The 18,113-nt window shown below is 33.3% G+C and overlaps 2 protein-coding genes across 3 annotated transcripts in view; both read right to left on the bottom strand.

Moving 5' to 3' along the window:
• Nucleotides 1-6,616, bottom strand: part of LOC148602105 (calsyntenin-1-like) — a 47,167-nt gene extending 40,551 nt beyond the window's left edge. For both annotated transcript variants that reach the window (XM_088556790.1, XM_088556789.1), the window contains exons 1-2: nt 6,441-6,616; nt 792-941 (exon numbers count right to left, since the gene is read on the bottom strand). In XM_088556790.1, the coding sequence (XP_088412916.1) occupies nt 792-941; nt 6,441-6,507 (217 nt within the window). In that variant the 5' untranslated portion in view covers nt 6,508-6,616. The remainder of the gene's footprint in view (nt 1-791; nt 942-6,440) is intronic.
• Nucleotides 6,617-11,429: 4,813 nt separating this feature from the next.
• LOC148602104 (uncharacterized) lies at nt 11,430-16,463 on the bottom strand. The gene is made up of 3 exons (XM_088555170.1): nt 16,371-16,463; nt 13,509-13,798; nt 11,430-12,437 (listed from the first exon to the last, which is right to left on the bottom strand). The coding sequence occupies exons 1-3, from the start codon at nt 16,382-16,384 to the stop codon at nt 11,722-11,724; spliced, it is 1,020 nt and encodes a 339-aa protein (XP_088411296.1). The 5' UTR covers nt 16,385-16,463; the 3' UTR covers nt 11,430-11,721.
• Between the last annotated feature and the right edge of the window lie 1,650 nt (nt 16,464-18,113).

Raw genomic sequence — 18,113 nt, 5'->3', positions numbered from 1 at the left:
AGGAACCAAAAGTATCGAATTTGAAAGCTAGCAGCACATATATGTGTATTTTATGGAGCACTTAAGGCTTAGGGAGGCTAATGAAAAAATAATGTTAGAAAAAGTATCCCCCATTTTTAATTTACGGGCATAAACACAGCATGACATGGTGGTTTTTATTTAAAAATTTTAGCAGCATTGCATTAGATTAGAGAAATTACACCCGGATCCATTTTTAGATTTAAGTGGAAGTGAGGACCCCCCATACTGAAATTGCATTGTGAATAATTGCGCTCTTGTATCCTAAAACACTAGGCGATTGTTAAGCATGCAAGAATGGTATTACAAGAAACAACAGGAAAGCAGAAATTGGCAAATTCAAACAAAACCATTCAGTAAAGTAATGGTTCCTTTATATGGTAAAATCCTTATTTGAAAAGGCAGAATTTGGCTTAATCAGTAGAGCAGAAAAAAAGACATCCCTGGTATTGAAACTGCATGACATAAATATTTCAGAGGATATCAGATGTTGTACAGTATCCTGATAGTTCATGGTTTAATTAAGACAGGTTCCACCATAGAATACACAATTAACACCTTCAGTTAAACTGTTGTCTCGGACCTATCCACGCAAGAACATGAATACTTGTACATGTAAATACATGTTTTTTGTATACAGTGGCAAATCCAGTGGAAGGGGTTCTTCCGGTTTTAACCCCCATTTTGGCCAAAACTTAGAAAATACACCATTTTCATAAATTACAGGGATATGTTCCAGATATTGACTTGTCTAGATATACACATGTACTTACGTGCTCCACCCATTTCATCAGCATCTGTAGCCTGTAATGGCTGATTTAATTTAACTGTATCCTCATTCTCTAGAATCGTCCCCCTCAGCACCGGTACCCCTCGTTTGTTCTTTTTACTAGACACTATGACAGGGTCATGTAGATTGGGTTCTAAAAGGAACAAGTTATATCAACTATTAGAAACAAAATATTTTAATCAAATTTAATCAAATCCTTTAATTTTGACAGGCATACAAACAAAAAGAAAGGATTGATACAATGTAACATGTGTATGCTAGCCATAGGATTTACTATACATATTGTATGTACATGTATGTCAGGGTACAGTTTTTCCTGAACAACACCAGTTCTCAATTCAATATAAAAATCATTTTACAAGCTTCTAATGTTCATAAAAGACTTAAAACCATGCTTTCACAAAGGTCTCTCAGCTTCTTTTCCCCTTTTTCATTAAGTACATGTACAAAGTTAATTATGGGACATTTCCATTAATTAAATCACTTTCATTTCTTGTTCAGAAATAGTTACTTATTGCAAAACCAGTCTTAGATTTTCATTTGGTTTTTACACTTTTGAAATAAAAATTATATAGATTGTGTATGAAATATGTACTTTGCAAGAGTTACGGTTCATTGATTCAATTTGATATCAGTTTAATATTGCATGGTTTCCTAAAAGTACAGATCAATACAGATAATACAAAAAGAACTAATACCCTTCAAAAGTAAAGTATACATTGACCAAAAAAGTACTATTTGTTTGGTGTTTTTTTTTCACTGTGAATCACCTCTCTGAATTATATATATATATGGACTTGTACTTTAGTACATAATTTACAACTAAACTATAACTTGTCAAACTTCAAATCTTTCCTGTGCATTATAACATGCATAATGTAAATTTTCCAGGTACATGTGCAATACTTATTTTACAAATTTAAAAATCAATGCATATACCAGTAATACAAGATTCAAATCAGTCTGGTAGTCATAAATCATTACAGTACATTATCTAAGGTTTAATCATTTAGGCAACATTTAAACAATAACACACCTGGTTTTAGACAAGAGACATTCATTCTTTAGGTTTAAAACAATGTGGATCAGATATCATACATTGTACAACTGTCAAGCCCTAGGTGAGGGAGGACATGTACAAATGTTTACATGTACGTGCATATATTACAGAATATATACATGTACTTTATCTCAATGCTTTGAATGTTTTATATCATGTTAATTAATATGTATGGTAAAGCTGTCTAATCCTTAGACTTTTAAATTTGTTCATTTTATAAAGGTTTATAGTTTACAAAGGTTCAAAAACATTTAAATGCATGTAAAATAATAATAGGGATTTCACAGTGTCTGGTTTAGACAGGTTTTGGATTATTCAGAGATTGATATATATACATATATGTAGTTTTCTGAACTTATAACTACTCCAGTTTAAGGAAAATATTTGTTCATGTACATTTACAATATACACATACATATATGTTACATGCATGAAAACATGACTTTGAATACTAAGTGCATGTATGATGTATTCAGATTGTATCAGGGATAATACATGTAGAAGAAGTGTTTGTTTCCAAACTTTTCATTTCAATTTTTTTCATTTGAATCACAAATGACTTTTTCCTAGATTTTTACAATAATTAAGCTTTGGTTCTTTACTTTGTAAATTCACATGTAAATCATTTAAAATTTGAAGATGCACCTATCCTCTAATTTTTTTGTATATATCACATGGTTGTCCATCTACATACATGTATATGTGTATGTACATGATCTAAGCTGAACAACAGGTTAGGAAAATTAACAATGGAAGAAAGCATTGAAACTTACATTGTATGTTTAGATTATATTTTCTACTGTACTATACTAAAACATTCAAACTAGCTCAAAACTTGTACTTAAACAGTTCATCTGATGCAAATATTTTTCTTCCCACACACATATACTACCATATTTGAGAGATAGTTTGAAATATGATAAACATGTAATTTTTTCTCCTTAAAAGTTTACATATTGCTGTATTGTAATCCCATGAAGGAAACCATACAGTGTATATAATAATGGAAGTCACCAACCATCAGCTTCAGGTGGATTAATCTTTTCTCATACAAATCAAAACTTGTCCCATTGGTTCAAATTTATTTTCAAGAGCTGAAGAGTCTGCAGTCCTTTTCACAAAAAAATCCTTATTGTAATTCACTCGTAAGTTATGACATCATAAAATGTCAAAGTATTGTGACATCATAACTTATGACTGATTTTAAACTTATGATTTTTTGTGAAATTGACCACTGAACTTAAAGTTTCAAATCAATAGTCCACTTGAGTAAACCCAAAAGTCCTTAATATAAGTGTCAATGAATATAGATGAAGGTCCCATGCCTGGGTAAATAAAAATTTCAAAGCTACTAGGTCAGAAAATTGGGGGTCCTTGACATCTGCTCCTTGCCATAATTTGAATCCCTGTTGTCCTAGTTACATGTACATTGTACAGTACAAGACATATCACAAAATGCTAGAAACTGAAATACAAATGTACCCCTCCTGTTACAGCTGAATACTTATTGAGTTCAAATACATGTACTATCATGCGAGTACAATGTAGACATTCCAAAGTTTCAATTCACAAAATTTTACATCATACATGTACATTTTTCTACTTGTGTGAGAAAATTTCAATGCACTTGAGAGAAAAACATCATTGTACCAATTGGATTGTACATGTACCTAAGTGCAAAAAATGTGACAGAAAGAAAGTAGTAAAATGTAATGTGTTGGAGGATGAAAATCCTAAAAGCATAATAATAGCCCACTCATTAAAAGTACATGTTGTGAAATGCCTCTGTACATGAACAATGTAGGTGCTGCAGTTCACAATAATGATAACATCATGGAGATATGACAAGCATTGTTAACCTGGGTGAAGTTATCATGATTAATTAAGATGAATTGACATATAAAATACCACATATATCTTATCATCAATTGCCCTGCAAAATTTACAATAAACAAACACATGAAGCACAGGAAATCAGAGTGTAATTGTGTTGACAAAATAAAGTAGCTGATATGGTTTACATAACATTGTGTTTCTATCCATTTTTTAGGTCAAAGTGAAAATCAAATGACAAGAATGACTCAATCACAAAATATTCCAAAGGCAATAAAATGTATACACTGATAAGTGTAGTACAGCTTAGCCAAAAAGTTGACACTCTTGTCGATGGAGTGACAACTGGTCAAATAAATGGCGAAGTTAGTTGGACAGTAAAGTGCAGCGCTCAGCTTACACGAAGTCGAAGTTGTTAACGTAAAAACAAAACTACATTGTAACCATTTTGTACATGTACAGTAATTGTAAAGTATATATACATGTACATCTATGTTCAGTAAATTTAGATGTATCAAATCACAAAAAATTACTAAAATCTACCAAATGCAATTCTAAATAATTGAAGTCCTTTTTATGAGCAACTCGACGGGTGTTTCTAGAAAAAACAGAGGACGCTTACCCTACCGGTGCACCTAGTCCATGCTTCCAGTTTTAAATGGATTCCCAGTTGCTCATTTGCTTTTGTTACTTTGTATGTATGATTTTAGTTACTCTATGCTCTTTGTTGTGTATGTCTGTTCTCCATGTCTGGTATTTGTCCCTGGCTTACATTCTTTTGATTTCCGCTATAACCTTGGTTCCCTTTTCTTCACTTGTGTTACTGCTAAATATGAACTTAATTACATTGTGTATAACTCAACCAATTAATTTCTAAAATTACCATTCATGTACAAATGTACAACCTATAATTTACAAATGTATATGTACATTGTACATGTACATGTAATTTCAAATTAGGATTAATCATACAATTTAATGTACAAATGTACCATGTACAATACATTTTAACCCTCTAGTCTGTACATGTACATACAGTACATATACATTATTTCATTTTGACTTTCAGTTTACTTTTATGTTGCTGGAGTACATTTTTTGTATATGGGGCAACTGTTTGGATATATAATGTTGTTATGGAGCTGACATTTTTCATCCCGGTGGGGTTGTTGTCTCTTTGACATATTCACCATATCCATTCTCGTTATAATGTATTACAAAATGTAAAAAAAATTATCCTGTCAGAGAAACAGAACTATTGGAACAGTTAATGGAATTTCCTCTGATGTTCAACATGCAATAAGATATTATACATTACTGTCCAAACTTGATTAGTGGAGAAATTGAACCTGAGAAAATCTAATTGGCTCATCTGAATAACAATGGAACTCAATTAGAGAAAAACAGGAGTTATGTGTTTCTGCTACATGCCTGTCTATCACTGGTATTATGGATGTTCTCAATTTAATCAGTTTTCATTCATCAAACACTGGCCTATGACTTAAATTCAGTCAATTCTTAGAACAACAGTACCTGCTGGTAAGAATTATGTCGTTTCATACATTTTGTATGAATGATTTTGTTACACTGTACATTTGTATATATACAGGTATGAGTTACAGCATCATTCACATACATACAAAATGTATTGGAAATAAGTGCCAGTCTTTAATAAAAACAAGCATTCTGACAAAAAGTATGTCTCCCCAAGTTCAAAGGTATCCATTGGATCAAACACTGTATATGCACAAAGCTAGGTACAATGCTATTTCAATGTAAATATGCTCCTCATTGAGTCCTCAACTACTGAAGTGGGAGAGATAATTCCAAAAACTCTATTGTTTTGAGAGTGAAGCAGCCTCTAATACCATGATCTTTACGTTATTAATTCCAATACTCCTGATTAACGATAAGGTACTCTAGAGCCAACAGGACCATAATATTGATGATAGATTGGACAGAATCTGAACTCAATTACTCTTCACAATGTTTCTATAGTTATATATTTATTAGGTACATGTATTTATCAAAGCAAAAATGATGTTAGACTTTGTTGGTGTCTATTTAAGTAGCCAGAGTCAACAACAGTGACCACTATTTTTGTACTTAAAATAATTGCTTACATTTTTTGTACATGTATTCCTATATTAAAGAGCTTGATAAAAGGATTAAATTAAATTTTATTTTCCCAAGTACATGACCATTTCCCCACTTTGTTGGGGGGACATACATGTAACTAAAAGCTCTGTGTAGAAGGGGTAGTACATTTTGTACATGTACTTTTCTGAATTAATATGAATGATAGAATATTTAGGTCTAAGTACAAAAAAAATGTATACGGTATAACATGTACAGGAGACTAAAATTAAGACTGAGGAATGTGCATGCAGTTTCTTTGTACATGTATCATTCTCCAGAGTGTTCGACAGATATTCTTAAGACACATTTCTGAAGTATATGCCTGCATATGCCATGGTACATGCAACATAATTTTTTGCACATTGATCTATGGAAACTACAAGTTTCTGGAATTTTTGTGCACACACCCTAAAATATTTCTTTACATAAATCCCTATGGTGATTCTGAAATGAATATAGGGACAAATGATGATCTGACCGGATAATTGTAAGGAGTATATTACAATCATAATTATAGTTAAATTATTAGTATTCCAGTTTCACGTGAAACCATGGACCGGGCACCTGTTGGTCTAAAATTCTACAACAAAGATCACTTACCTGACATACACAGCACATATTCGGTTAAAAATAAGCAAGTTAAATAAAAATATATCCTTTGTTTCATTATCTAAGTCTTCATGTGTTTAAAATAATCCAAATAAATATAAAATGTATGTAAAATATATCTCGATTGTATAAATATGGCTGACAGTTATTCTGTTTATGCTAATGTATGACGTCATTTGTGTATTTCCGGTTATCGACCAGGTGAGAATTTCTTTGATGAGACCGCCCAATGAAATTAGAAAGTTCTGCATTTAATGTAGAAATGTGGAAAAAAACCTAGGAAACAAGTACCCAAGCAGAATTTCCCAACATAAATAAACAAGAAAATATCCAATTATCTGTTCAATATACATGTATGTAACGTCCGTATAGTGTAATATCGCTTTTGGTGTGTCATCAATATAAAGTCCCTGGTAATATGCACAGAAAATAAACCTGAAAGAAAAAGTGATTGGTAACAGGGAGAAATTCCCCGAATTGTATTAACAGTAAACAAATGAGATCGCCGTTCAACGAAAATATTAATTTTTAAAATGCATTCACAAAACAGGCGCGTAGCTGCCGTTAGGCAAAAAAGCTTTTGCCTGCAGTTAATTTTGCCAATTTTTTTTCTTTCTTTTTTTGGACATAAAATACATCCAGGAGAGACATAAATGATGCTCTAAAACGCTATCTCCGCGGAGCTTCAGAGGGGCTTCGCCCCCCCCCCCGGACCTGCTGGGGGCCTTAAGCGGCCCCAGACCCCCTGCCGTAATTTTGCCTACACTTCAATTTGGCCTCAGCTACGCGCCTGCAAAATTCACATAATTTGGAAGTTGTGTATGTGTAATGGGAGAGCATGATTTGACTCCCAAAAATTATACTCCACTACCGAGGAACGAACCCTAGACCGCTCGGTGACAAGCCAGCGACAAACAGATTCGGCTAAAGGTTTTATCATTTAGCCAAATCAATTAATTGGCTATTTAAATCTCACTACCTACTACAACGCAGGTAGGCCGTCCTGCCACATTTCCCCCACCTTAAGTCTTCGTACCACGAACGACTCCAACACTAGGAAAAGGAGGGTAGGTACATACCATGAAGCATTTATTTTGTTTGTCTTAACATGATATTTTTAACCAATCAATTTATGGCAAAAATATTTCTAACTGTTCAAATAATTGCCCCACAGACAGAAGACTTGTTTAGTAAAATGTCCGTGCAATCAGTTTGTAATATGAAGTCCTTGATATGAGTACATTAATAGTACTCCTACAACGTAAGAGGTTGGAATTATTCCTTGGCATCAAGTCAGAAAATAGCCTGTCAGACAACCTCTAGCACTGCTTGAGTACATTAATAGGGCTTTCGACGCGAAAAGGAAGTAATTCGAAGTAGTTTTATACGTAAGTGCATGTACAGCGAACTTTCTTTCCCCAGAACTCCTGTAATATTAAGTGAGAAAAGTATAGCTTGGAAGCCAATTCTCTGGCCTTGCTGAATAAATCCAACAAACAATACTAAAGCCGTCCATGCGAGACCCGAAAAAGCGTTAAAACCGTCCCCCACTAAAACACGTGCAATAAAACATCACATTTTTTTCCGTAGAGCTAAAATATATTCACAGTACATGTAAATTTTTATCATGTTTTTGTTTTCTGTTGTTTTGGTGTGTTTTGTTTTTGCCCTAACTAAACAATTTTAGAGATAAAATGTTCATATTTCAAATTTGATCCCCGCCCACAGCAAACCGGATTTTTTCCCTTTTTACAATTTTTGTTCTTCTTCATTTTACAACAACTGAACTGAATATCATTGTGTAGTCATGTCAATCTAATTAAAATTATAGTTACAGAATTGTTAATGATTGTAAGGAAAATATCGCAAAATGCGGACTGCGCAAGGGTAGTGATATGGACCAAGAAAACTGATATTGCCCGAGCCGTAACTGATTTGTTTGTGTGTTCGTTTGTTCATTTAATTTTGCAATGTACGATGTCGTGGACTTTAAATGTAGTTAAACAAAAATGGAAAGAGCTATTCCGAAACATTGTATTGGTGGGTGGTTTAATTACAGAATCCAGATCAGAAGGTCGAAAGAAAAAAGATATCACCTCTCTGCATGTATTATCGTCATGTAATGTCGAAAAAAGCGGATGTAAAAATCTAGTCTGCTTACTATTCTCTATCCAAGTTGTGAATGCACGGTACGGCATATTGAGATTTAATAAGCATTTTGATAATTGCGGTATGGAGTTTTTTAAGCCATATTCTGTAGAGAGAAAAGTCTTCATTTCGTTTATTATAATAGGGCATGAAAAAAAATATATTGAGTTATTCTTCTTGGAATGAGCTGTACATTGAAATTTGCCACATACAGATTACTTCATATAGTTATCTTAGAAGAAGTTGCAATACCAGACGTACAAAGGAGGCAAAATTCTTAGACATTGTTAGGACGCATAGAACACCAAATCGTAACACGCGATAGAAAACCAACGATGTGTGACATAGAAGCCGGGAAGGTTAAAAGTTCAGTTAAACGATCGTCAAGTATCGATTTTGAAGTTCATTGATATAATAATTTTCGAGGTGCATGTGGCTGATACTTGAAAAGAAATAAATTGTGATATTGTACAAGATATAGAAAATTTTATTTAAAAGTGTTTAATTTGAAAAATGAGAGTTTTTCGTGTGTCTTCACACAATCCCTGGGTGTGAAGGGTGTAAGAAATCAGGGAATCCCTTTATAGCTACCTTGTGTTAAAGGGGAGTTTTTGTAAATAAAGTGTATATGAATCTTTAAACAAAAAAGCTCGCCAATTTTTTTTTGCAAGTAATTTATCAACAGTTTTGCCTTTGTTTTTTTTTCTTTTTTTCATTTTTAAATACATGTAGAAAATTAATCTAAAAATTCATTTGAATTATTGAACTTCATTCTAAAATGGACACATGGTTTTCTATTGAGTTTTTAAATGGTAAAAGATATGAAAACTCTAAGTTGTCGATGATCCTTTAATAATTTCTAGAATGTCTACTATTGTCACATTTTATTTATCAGATAAAGTATAACCATGATTTTGTATTAAATTATAATGTTATTTTGATAATTTTGACAGAGTTATCTTCCCTTTCCAATTATAATTTTCTTGGAAAATTTGAACTGCTTATTTTGAGGTTTACACACGTTAGATTTGGACTTTTTCTGTATTTATTTTGGACATACATGTAAGATCATAGCTTGTAAAACTTAAGTGTAAAATTTTTGTAAGAATCAGGCAAAATGGGAAAAATCAGAAACCTCAGCTTATAGAACTTAAGTGAAAGTTTTTTTTGGTAAGAATCAGGCAAAATGGGAAAAATCAGAAACCCCACTGATCTGACAATGTAATATCACTCAAGGATACTTTCTCTAATTGAAAATACCATTATTTGATCTCTGCATCACAGGCTTTGCTCAGAAATTGTTCAATAGAATGTTAGAAAAATGAGGTTTTTGACAGAGTTATCTGCTCTTGATTTTTTTGCATTTTCAGTGCATTTCAATGATAACTCATTGATCCAGCATGATATGGAAAATATTGTCTGTTTTCATTGATCCTGATGGTGCAAATAGTCAAATTACACTTTCATAATGATGGTTTTTTTCATACTATGTTTTACCTACTGCCTGATTCTTACAATAACTGACAAATAAAAAAATATTTCTGTTGCAATATGTTTAGATAAAAGGGCAAAATTTTGCCGGATTCACTTATCAAGGCTTACCATTAAAAAAAATGAATACATATGCGTGTACCAATATACTTTAATTCTGTATTAGACCAAATAAAAATATACCTCTGTTTCCTGTTATCCGACCGACTCATGCCTTGTCACCCGACAGACTTATTTTCAAATTAACAAACAACAAATACCACCATGATATAATAAATGCTCAACAATTTACAGATGGAGGTCAATTTTCGGTTTCCACCAAGTCCGGGTGGTTAATAAGATGTTTTTGAAGTTGTTGTCTATTTAGGAGAAATAAGTAAACAAAATAAAATAAAATCCCGACCTATATATACCGACCCATTCTTTTCTGATAATATGTAATTATAATAGGAATATAGGTAAAATTTTATTTTGCCATAATGGAGTTTTGAGAACTTGTAAAAGCTGTTCCTGTCAATGCAGATGTAAGGGGCTTCTTGCATAAATTCAGTAGTAACTGCGGAAGATCATGTTACATGTTGTGCATGTCATTTGATTAAGTGTCTTTGGAATGTACCATTTTATATATGATCACTGACAGTATTTAGAGGAAATAATTGTAAGATTTATACCGTCGGTGCGAGACCCGACAGGGTAGTAACTGACGTTAAACTCCCGTCAGTCAGAAACAATTGTTGTTCCGTTTGCGTTACACATTATTCACATTACCGGAAACCCCCAGGTGCACTTGCATGTCACCTTAAAGTACTCCCTGGTGGAGTGGTAGATGACGGAAACACCCTTTGGATTTACGACGACGCAGAAGTAATAATCGATAACAAATTTAAAAAGAATATGTCTTACTTAGATAAAAACAAAATGATATGTTTATTTGACAAAAATGATATCATAGTCGTGACCGACACACTAGTCTAATTCTACAGAAGTAACAACTGAAAATGAAAATTGATAACAACAACTCACCTTTTCATCCTCATGTTACAATAGCCAACGAAATATTAGTCTGACTTTACTTTCTGTATTTCAGAATTTATCATTTTTCTATTTTTTTATGGTAGCCATCGATTTATGGAATGTACATGTATATACTAGTCAGACTTAAATTCTTTTTGGAGACAATTAAAAAAAATGAAGGCCTGAAGTCTTCAATTATATATACCGCTAACGTAGCCGTTTCCGAACAGATACCATATGCCATTTCGAAAATGTGAATGTGAATATTGTCATCTGTAATATTTCAACTATGACCCATTTGATAAATTTATTTATTTATATTATAATTCATTTATCTACAATTTTTTAATATTGCAACATTTGTCGGTTAATGTATAAAGTGCATCAGAGCTGACGATTTTGATAAAGCAATAATTATATATATTTTATCACAGCCTACGTTCTGAATTATCTAAGAGCTGAAAAATAAAGATCTGATTGTATACAGGGATTCCTTTTATAAGATTTAAACATGTGAGGTTAATTGTTGGCTGGCGAAACTTACTTAATCGTATAATGTACTGATACATATATTATCTTGATAAATTGAATAGCATTTTCAAAGTCTCCAAAGCTACATTTAAGCGAAGTAGTCACTACTGCGAACTGTTTTAGCACTTGGGTCTACCTTCCATTCGGGTTTCCAGCCAGGATCATTCGGTTGGCCATCTTCAAAATCGTACTTTTCTATTCCTACTAGCTTTTTAACCTCTATTGTTTTTGCAATGTCTGGAAGATTTTCGATGATTTCAAGATGAGCAAATTTCTTTGTCGCTTCTCTTTCCGACGTTTTTGGGAAAAGCCATACGCCTTGAGATGGCCAATGTGCAGTTGCAACCATTTGATGGTACGCCTTTTCCTTCAACTTTAAGTCGTTTTCTGTTGCCCAAAGAGCAGGGGCCATGCAAACAAATACAACAAAACGCCACCTGTCTGAATTAGGCCTCCCTTCCATTGGTGCTTTGTTGTCATGCACAGTTCTAGAATCCCATAATATCATCCCGCCTTTCGGAACCGGAACTTTCTTGATTTTACATCCTTTTGAAAGATACCACTCAAAGTGTTCCGGAGACAACCTATGAAAGTCTTCGCCTGCTGCGTCTTCAACAGCTTTTGGAAACGTTTTGTAAAATTCTTCGTGAAACTGGACAGAATTTTCTAATGTTCTGAAGCAAAAGTCGGTTTCTGTGGTTTCCTCTAGATAAACAGCTCCTTGGTAAACATGTAGTCCTTTTCGCCAACTTCCTTGATCCATATGAAACCAATGAGAATCGGGATTCCCAAACTGTGTGTTTCCTGTAGGAGTGAAAATATGTGAAGTCAATTGAAAACTAACTGAGAACTGGGTTTTCGATTCATTTGCTGTTTAAGGGAGCAATCTCAGATTCCGTGGGTTTGGAACATTTTCACCGTTATTTGAAGACTTATCACATGACTTTTTATGTGTTTCCCGTCTGCCATTTCAAACATGTAGAAGTAAGGTTTTACAGTAAATATTCATTGATGATAGTATATATTTTGTGATTTTTTGATCATGTAACTTGCTCTCTAGTCGGAGGCACGTTGTACATTTAAAATGTATAACGTTGTACATGTGCGCACATGTATGCGTTCGATTCATCGCGGTAAAGGTTGATTCTCGAACTTGTTAATCCGTAATTTTATTATGTTATTAATTATAATTGTCAGTAACAGTAAGAATTATGCACTAGGTGAAACATGGTATGAAAAAAAAATCATTTTGATAGTGAAATTTGAATATTTGCGCCATTAGAATCAATGAAAACAAACAAGAATTTCCATATCAAGCTTGGCAATTGAGTTGCTATTTCATTGCAATGCACTGAAAATGAAAATTTCAAGGGCAGATAATCTGTCAAAAACCTTATTTTTCTAAGATTCTGTAGAAAAAATTTCTTTGCAAACCAGTGATGCAGAGTTCAAATAATGGTCTTTTCAAAAAGAGAAAGATTCTTGAGTATTATTACACTGTCAGATCTGTGGGGTTTTGAGATGCATGTTTCTGATTTTTTCCATTTTGCCTCATTCTTACAAACACTTACACTTAAAGAACAAATTGTTCAACATTTATTACAACATGTTTGACTATATAAAGTTTAGTCAAGTTCCACTCTGGCGTACCGTATGAACCAACTGACTGAATTTTTTTAAAAAGGACAGTCAACAATACTTGTTTGAAGACCTCTTGGGATCTAATTTTGCTTCGAGTTGTAAAAGACGGCAAACGTCTTGCTTTAAAAAAAGAACATGTTTTATTTTCGGATATATATAAATTTCATATATGCATATAGTATTTTCAAAAATCATTTTTAATTTCATATTGTATATACATCAATACATATTTACCTAATTCTGGTGGTTCTCCAATTGCGATTCCGTCCATGCTGGTTAACAATTTGTCTGTTTTCCAAATTGATGCAAAGACTGGTTTGGACTTCAGGCGGATCCGCCATGTTGGTTCGCAGTGGGACAGGCGGTATTGCTGCATCAGGGACTTTTCCCAATATGGCCGATCATCGCCAAATTTATCCAACCACGTCATATACACACCAGTAAACGTGTCACATTCTTCGACTGAGAGAATGTCAGGAATCACACAGTATCCCTTGGTTTCTAACTCCTTCACCGTTTTACCTCTAAAAAGGAAAGAATACGTGAAACGCACACAAGGTAAACTGAAAAAAACCTTAACACATCGACTGTAAAATTTGTCAAATTTTTAATTCGTTTTTTTTCAATTCACTATTTCAAGTTGAATAATTTGAGAAAAAGATTATAAATATCAATAAAGTTGATTTTGTGGTTTGTAGAACATGGTTGGTTTCGATTGGAACATTATTAAGTTGTAGAACATGGTCGGTTTTGTAAAGCATGCATGGTTGGTTTAGGTCAAGACGTACTAGGTTGTAGAACATGGCTGGTTTTGATTGAGACATAGTAGATTATGACCAGTTTTTCGGAGTTAAGTTGGTAAATGAAAACATGGTTTTGATTGGTTGGGGCGTGGTCGGTTCGTAGGACATTGTTGGTTTCTATCGGACCATGACCACGAGTCTCGAATCACCCGCTTTCAGAGGTTGTCTCCCTTCCAACCTCAAACAAGACAAACACAAATTTCAAAGTACTTTATTTCCCCAATAATGGATCCACAGGGCCACGTCACTGTTATAATGTCAGCACGTAAGTGTCTTCAATATGTATATAAATATTAAGTATAAACTACAGTGTGGGTTACAACTTTTCATATACATGTATACATATAATACCCTAATGATAGCATATAATCCTGAACAAAATTTCAAAGTTAAACATGATAAATTGAAGGGAAAAATCATTGAACTTCATATAATGCGGTGTACATCTTTAATATGCAAATACTCACTATGCTAAGTTTGCAATTTTTCAGATGTTTTTTTTTTTTTCTTTATGTAGATAAATGACTTGAGATATTTTCACCAAACTTAATAGCTATATAAAACAATCTAAATGTAATTCAATGCTTATTTCAGATTTTTTTTGTTAGATGGCCACCATTTTAAAATGGCCGCCAACCAAAGTAAGGTGCCCCTAAGAAAAATTGTGTAAACGTCATTAGAATTTTATAAAACTTGATATATAGGCTTAAAATTGAATGCTAAAATTCAAAATTTTGGGAATGTTAACCCATAGATGTTCACTTCACAAAAAAAAAATAAAATGACAGGTGCTTCGGTCGAAAAGGGGTTTAGGTCATAATATCGGACATTGTGATGTCTCGTAAATCTAAGTAGCTATGAACCTGAAAATATGTGTGGTTGTAGACTTTGATGATCTCAATAATATTATGACAACAAAGTGAATTGATATTCCATGTGTTGCCATGGTAACGAAAAAAAATGAAAACTTTGGTTGATTTTTGTGATTTTCCAAATGCTTTTCCTTTATGTAGGAAAAATTACTAGAGATATCTGACCCAAAATTAAAGGATATATAAAACCGTCTAAGTGTGAATAAGTTTCATATTTGGATTATTGTAGATGGCTGCCATTCAAAATTCCCGCTATCTAAAATAAGGTGCCCCACTGGTAAACAGTGGAAAATTCATCCAAATTGTATGAAATTTGGTATATAAGCTTAAAATTCTATACTGAATTTAAATGTTTGGGTTTTGGGGAACGTGAGGGGACTCATGTGTCTTGCTTGTAAGCAACTTAAAACTTGTTATTTTTGTTGTTAATTTGTTTTATAGATCGCGTTTGTGCAAATGATTTATCATATCCTGTCATACAAAATCAATCTCCTCCGAAGACCTATTGTAAAACCGCGTCCTGAATCACTGTGCATCATTCCACTATGATCCACTTATAGGCTGTGAAATAATTCACAGGGAACCCATTGAAGTCCAAGGGGTGGCCTTGAGCTGAGTTCTCATTCCGGTGCGGTTGTTGTCTCTTTGACATATTCACCATATCCATTCTCCTTATACGAACAGTACACACGTGCAGTCCTGCGAAGCTATTTCCGTTGTACTGTACTAATATAGACGCATGAATAAGGACCTTTATTTAAGTGTCAGTCTTTCTAAAAATTAGACAGAAGGTGATTCATGCATGTTAGAAACCCACCGAATTCAGTCTTATTTCTTGTTCAGGAACAGTTTAAGACCACATAACTAGTTTAGTTTTTCATTTGGTTTTTGCGTTTTTGAGATAAAAATCATATAGATTGTACATGAAATTTGCACTTTGGAAGAGTTCTTGATTTGGCTTCATTTGGTTGACTTAAATGGGAGATAAACATATGATTTTCTTAAAAGTGCAGATCTGAATGCAGAAAATATTGTTCTGATGTGAAAGTATAGCATATGTAGACTGAAAAAGCATCATTTGTTTGGTGGGTTGTTCTTCACCATGAATCACTTTACCATTGGCAATGTCCGAATTTTATGTGCTTTGCAACTATCTGAAATCAGATCAGTTTCTCAGAGGAGGTTGCTGAGCAGGGGCGGGTCCAGACAATGAAAATTTGAAATTGAGGGGTGCTAGCCGGAGTTCCTCAGAAAAGGGGAGTACTAGGAAATTAGTTTCCATTTTTTTTGTGAATTTTACACATGAAAATGACTATTTTTAATAAAAGGGGGAAGGTGCCAACCCTCTCTGGATCCGCCACTGCTGGGATCATATAGCTTGTTGTAATGATGACTTAGCCCTCTATAAAATGTTGGCTTACCTGTCAAGATTCATTTTCGTCAATTAAAACAGTAATATTGGTCGTATAGTATGTGAAAGTAGCAAAATGTCAATACATATAATTTAATACAATAATGTAAATGTATGTTGGAGAGTGTCACGACAGCTGGTTGCAATGGTTATCTGATGTAAAATACTATTATTGTATGTGTGTGTTTACATATATATGTAGGCAAAAAAATTGTGATTAAGAAATGTGTCCGTATAAGAATCTTGCAGGTGTTGATAAATTAAGTGTAAGTGTTTGTAAGAATCAGGCAAAATGGGAAATATCAGAAGCATGAGTGTCAAAACCCCACCGATCTCACATTATATATATTCACTCAATTTGAAAGATGATTTCTGTATTTGTAAAGACCATTATTTGATCTCTGCATCACTAGATTTGCTTAGAAATTTTTCAATTGAATGTTAGTAAAATCGGAGGTTTTTGACAGAGTTATCTGCCCTTAAAATGTTCATTTTCAGTGCATTTCAATGAAATTGCAACTCTATGGTCCAGTATGATATGGACAATCTCATCTGCTTTCCTTGACTCTGATGGCGAAAATAGTCAAATTACACTATCAAAATGGTGTTTTTTTTCATACCATGTTTCACCCATTGCCTGATTCTTACAGATACAGACACTTTTAGAATTATTATTTATTTAGAATTATTTGCTGAAAGGAACAAAGCAAGAGTAAGGTAGTGCTGGGATATTTTGGTGAAGAAAAATGTTTTTTGTTTTGTTATCGAATGTGGAAAATTGTGCAAAATATGATATATATGCATTTCGTCCAGTATTCAAATGACTATTATAATTGTTTCGTTATCTTTAACATACTCTAAAGTACACAGGATGGTTTTTCGGAGACGTATTGAATATAATGGGAACGGAGGTGGTGAACCGGAATTAAAAATATCAGCTCAAGGCAACCCATGGTTCTTTAACGTATGACGAGGAAACCCCCACACTACAGTGCAGTTTGCAGCTGGCCCCAAAAGAACATTACGCAAAGACACAGCGAAATAGTTGCCCCAATATTCTTCAGCAACATCAATGTAAAAGTAAACTGAAAGTGAAAAAGAAACAATATGTACAGAGGCCAGAAATTCCTGACTCGGGACAGTCTCAAACAAATTCAACATCATCTAGAACATATTTCACATTTGGTGAACATATTTCATACTCCTAATAAAAACCCATGTCTCATGCAGTGCTTCTCAGAAGTGGCACCCAAAATGAAATGTGTTAAAAAAATTGAATTCTAATATGACGTGCTTCAAAGCTTTTTTGACCACATCAGTGGTAAATTAAAATATAAACATATGACCAACATTCCATGCAATACATAGGTTGCGTCTATTAAAAAATATGAGGAAACCAGTCCTATTAGAATCGAAATAAATCACAGAAACTCCATCTGTTGCTCGGGGTAAAAGAATGCGACGTATCAAATAGCAGTCTTTATGAGTATTATTAATAAATTTTTGGTTGGGGTTGCTCGTGTTGTTGTTTAACTTACTAAATAAAAAAAATACATCTTCTCAATTTCTTTGGTACGTAAGACAAGCATCGATAATTTGGTTAAACAATATATTTAGTGGAATGTTTTGTTATAGAAAATTGTCCATGATAAAAGTTTATTTTTTCATGATACATGTATCCTGGCAAATATTTACTTTTTTCATATACATGAACATGTAGTTATATTTTTCTAGGGTAACATTTAACCATATA

Source organism: Perna viridis, chromosome 12 (assembly GCF_037379345.1).
Source record: "Perna viridis isolate PV_CMFRI_1.1 ecotype Kerala chromosome 12, ASM3737934v1, whole genome shotgun sequence".
In the NCBI taxonomy this organism is placed as follows: domain Eukaryota; kingdom Metazoa; phylum Mollusca; class Bivalvia; order Mytilida; family Mytilidae; genus Perna; species Perna viridis.
This window is presented reverse-complemented; position numbering and strand designations above follow the sequence as displayed.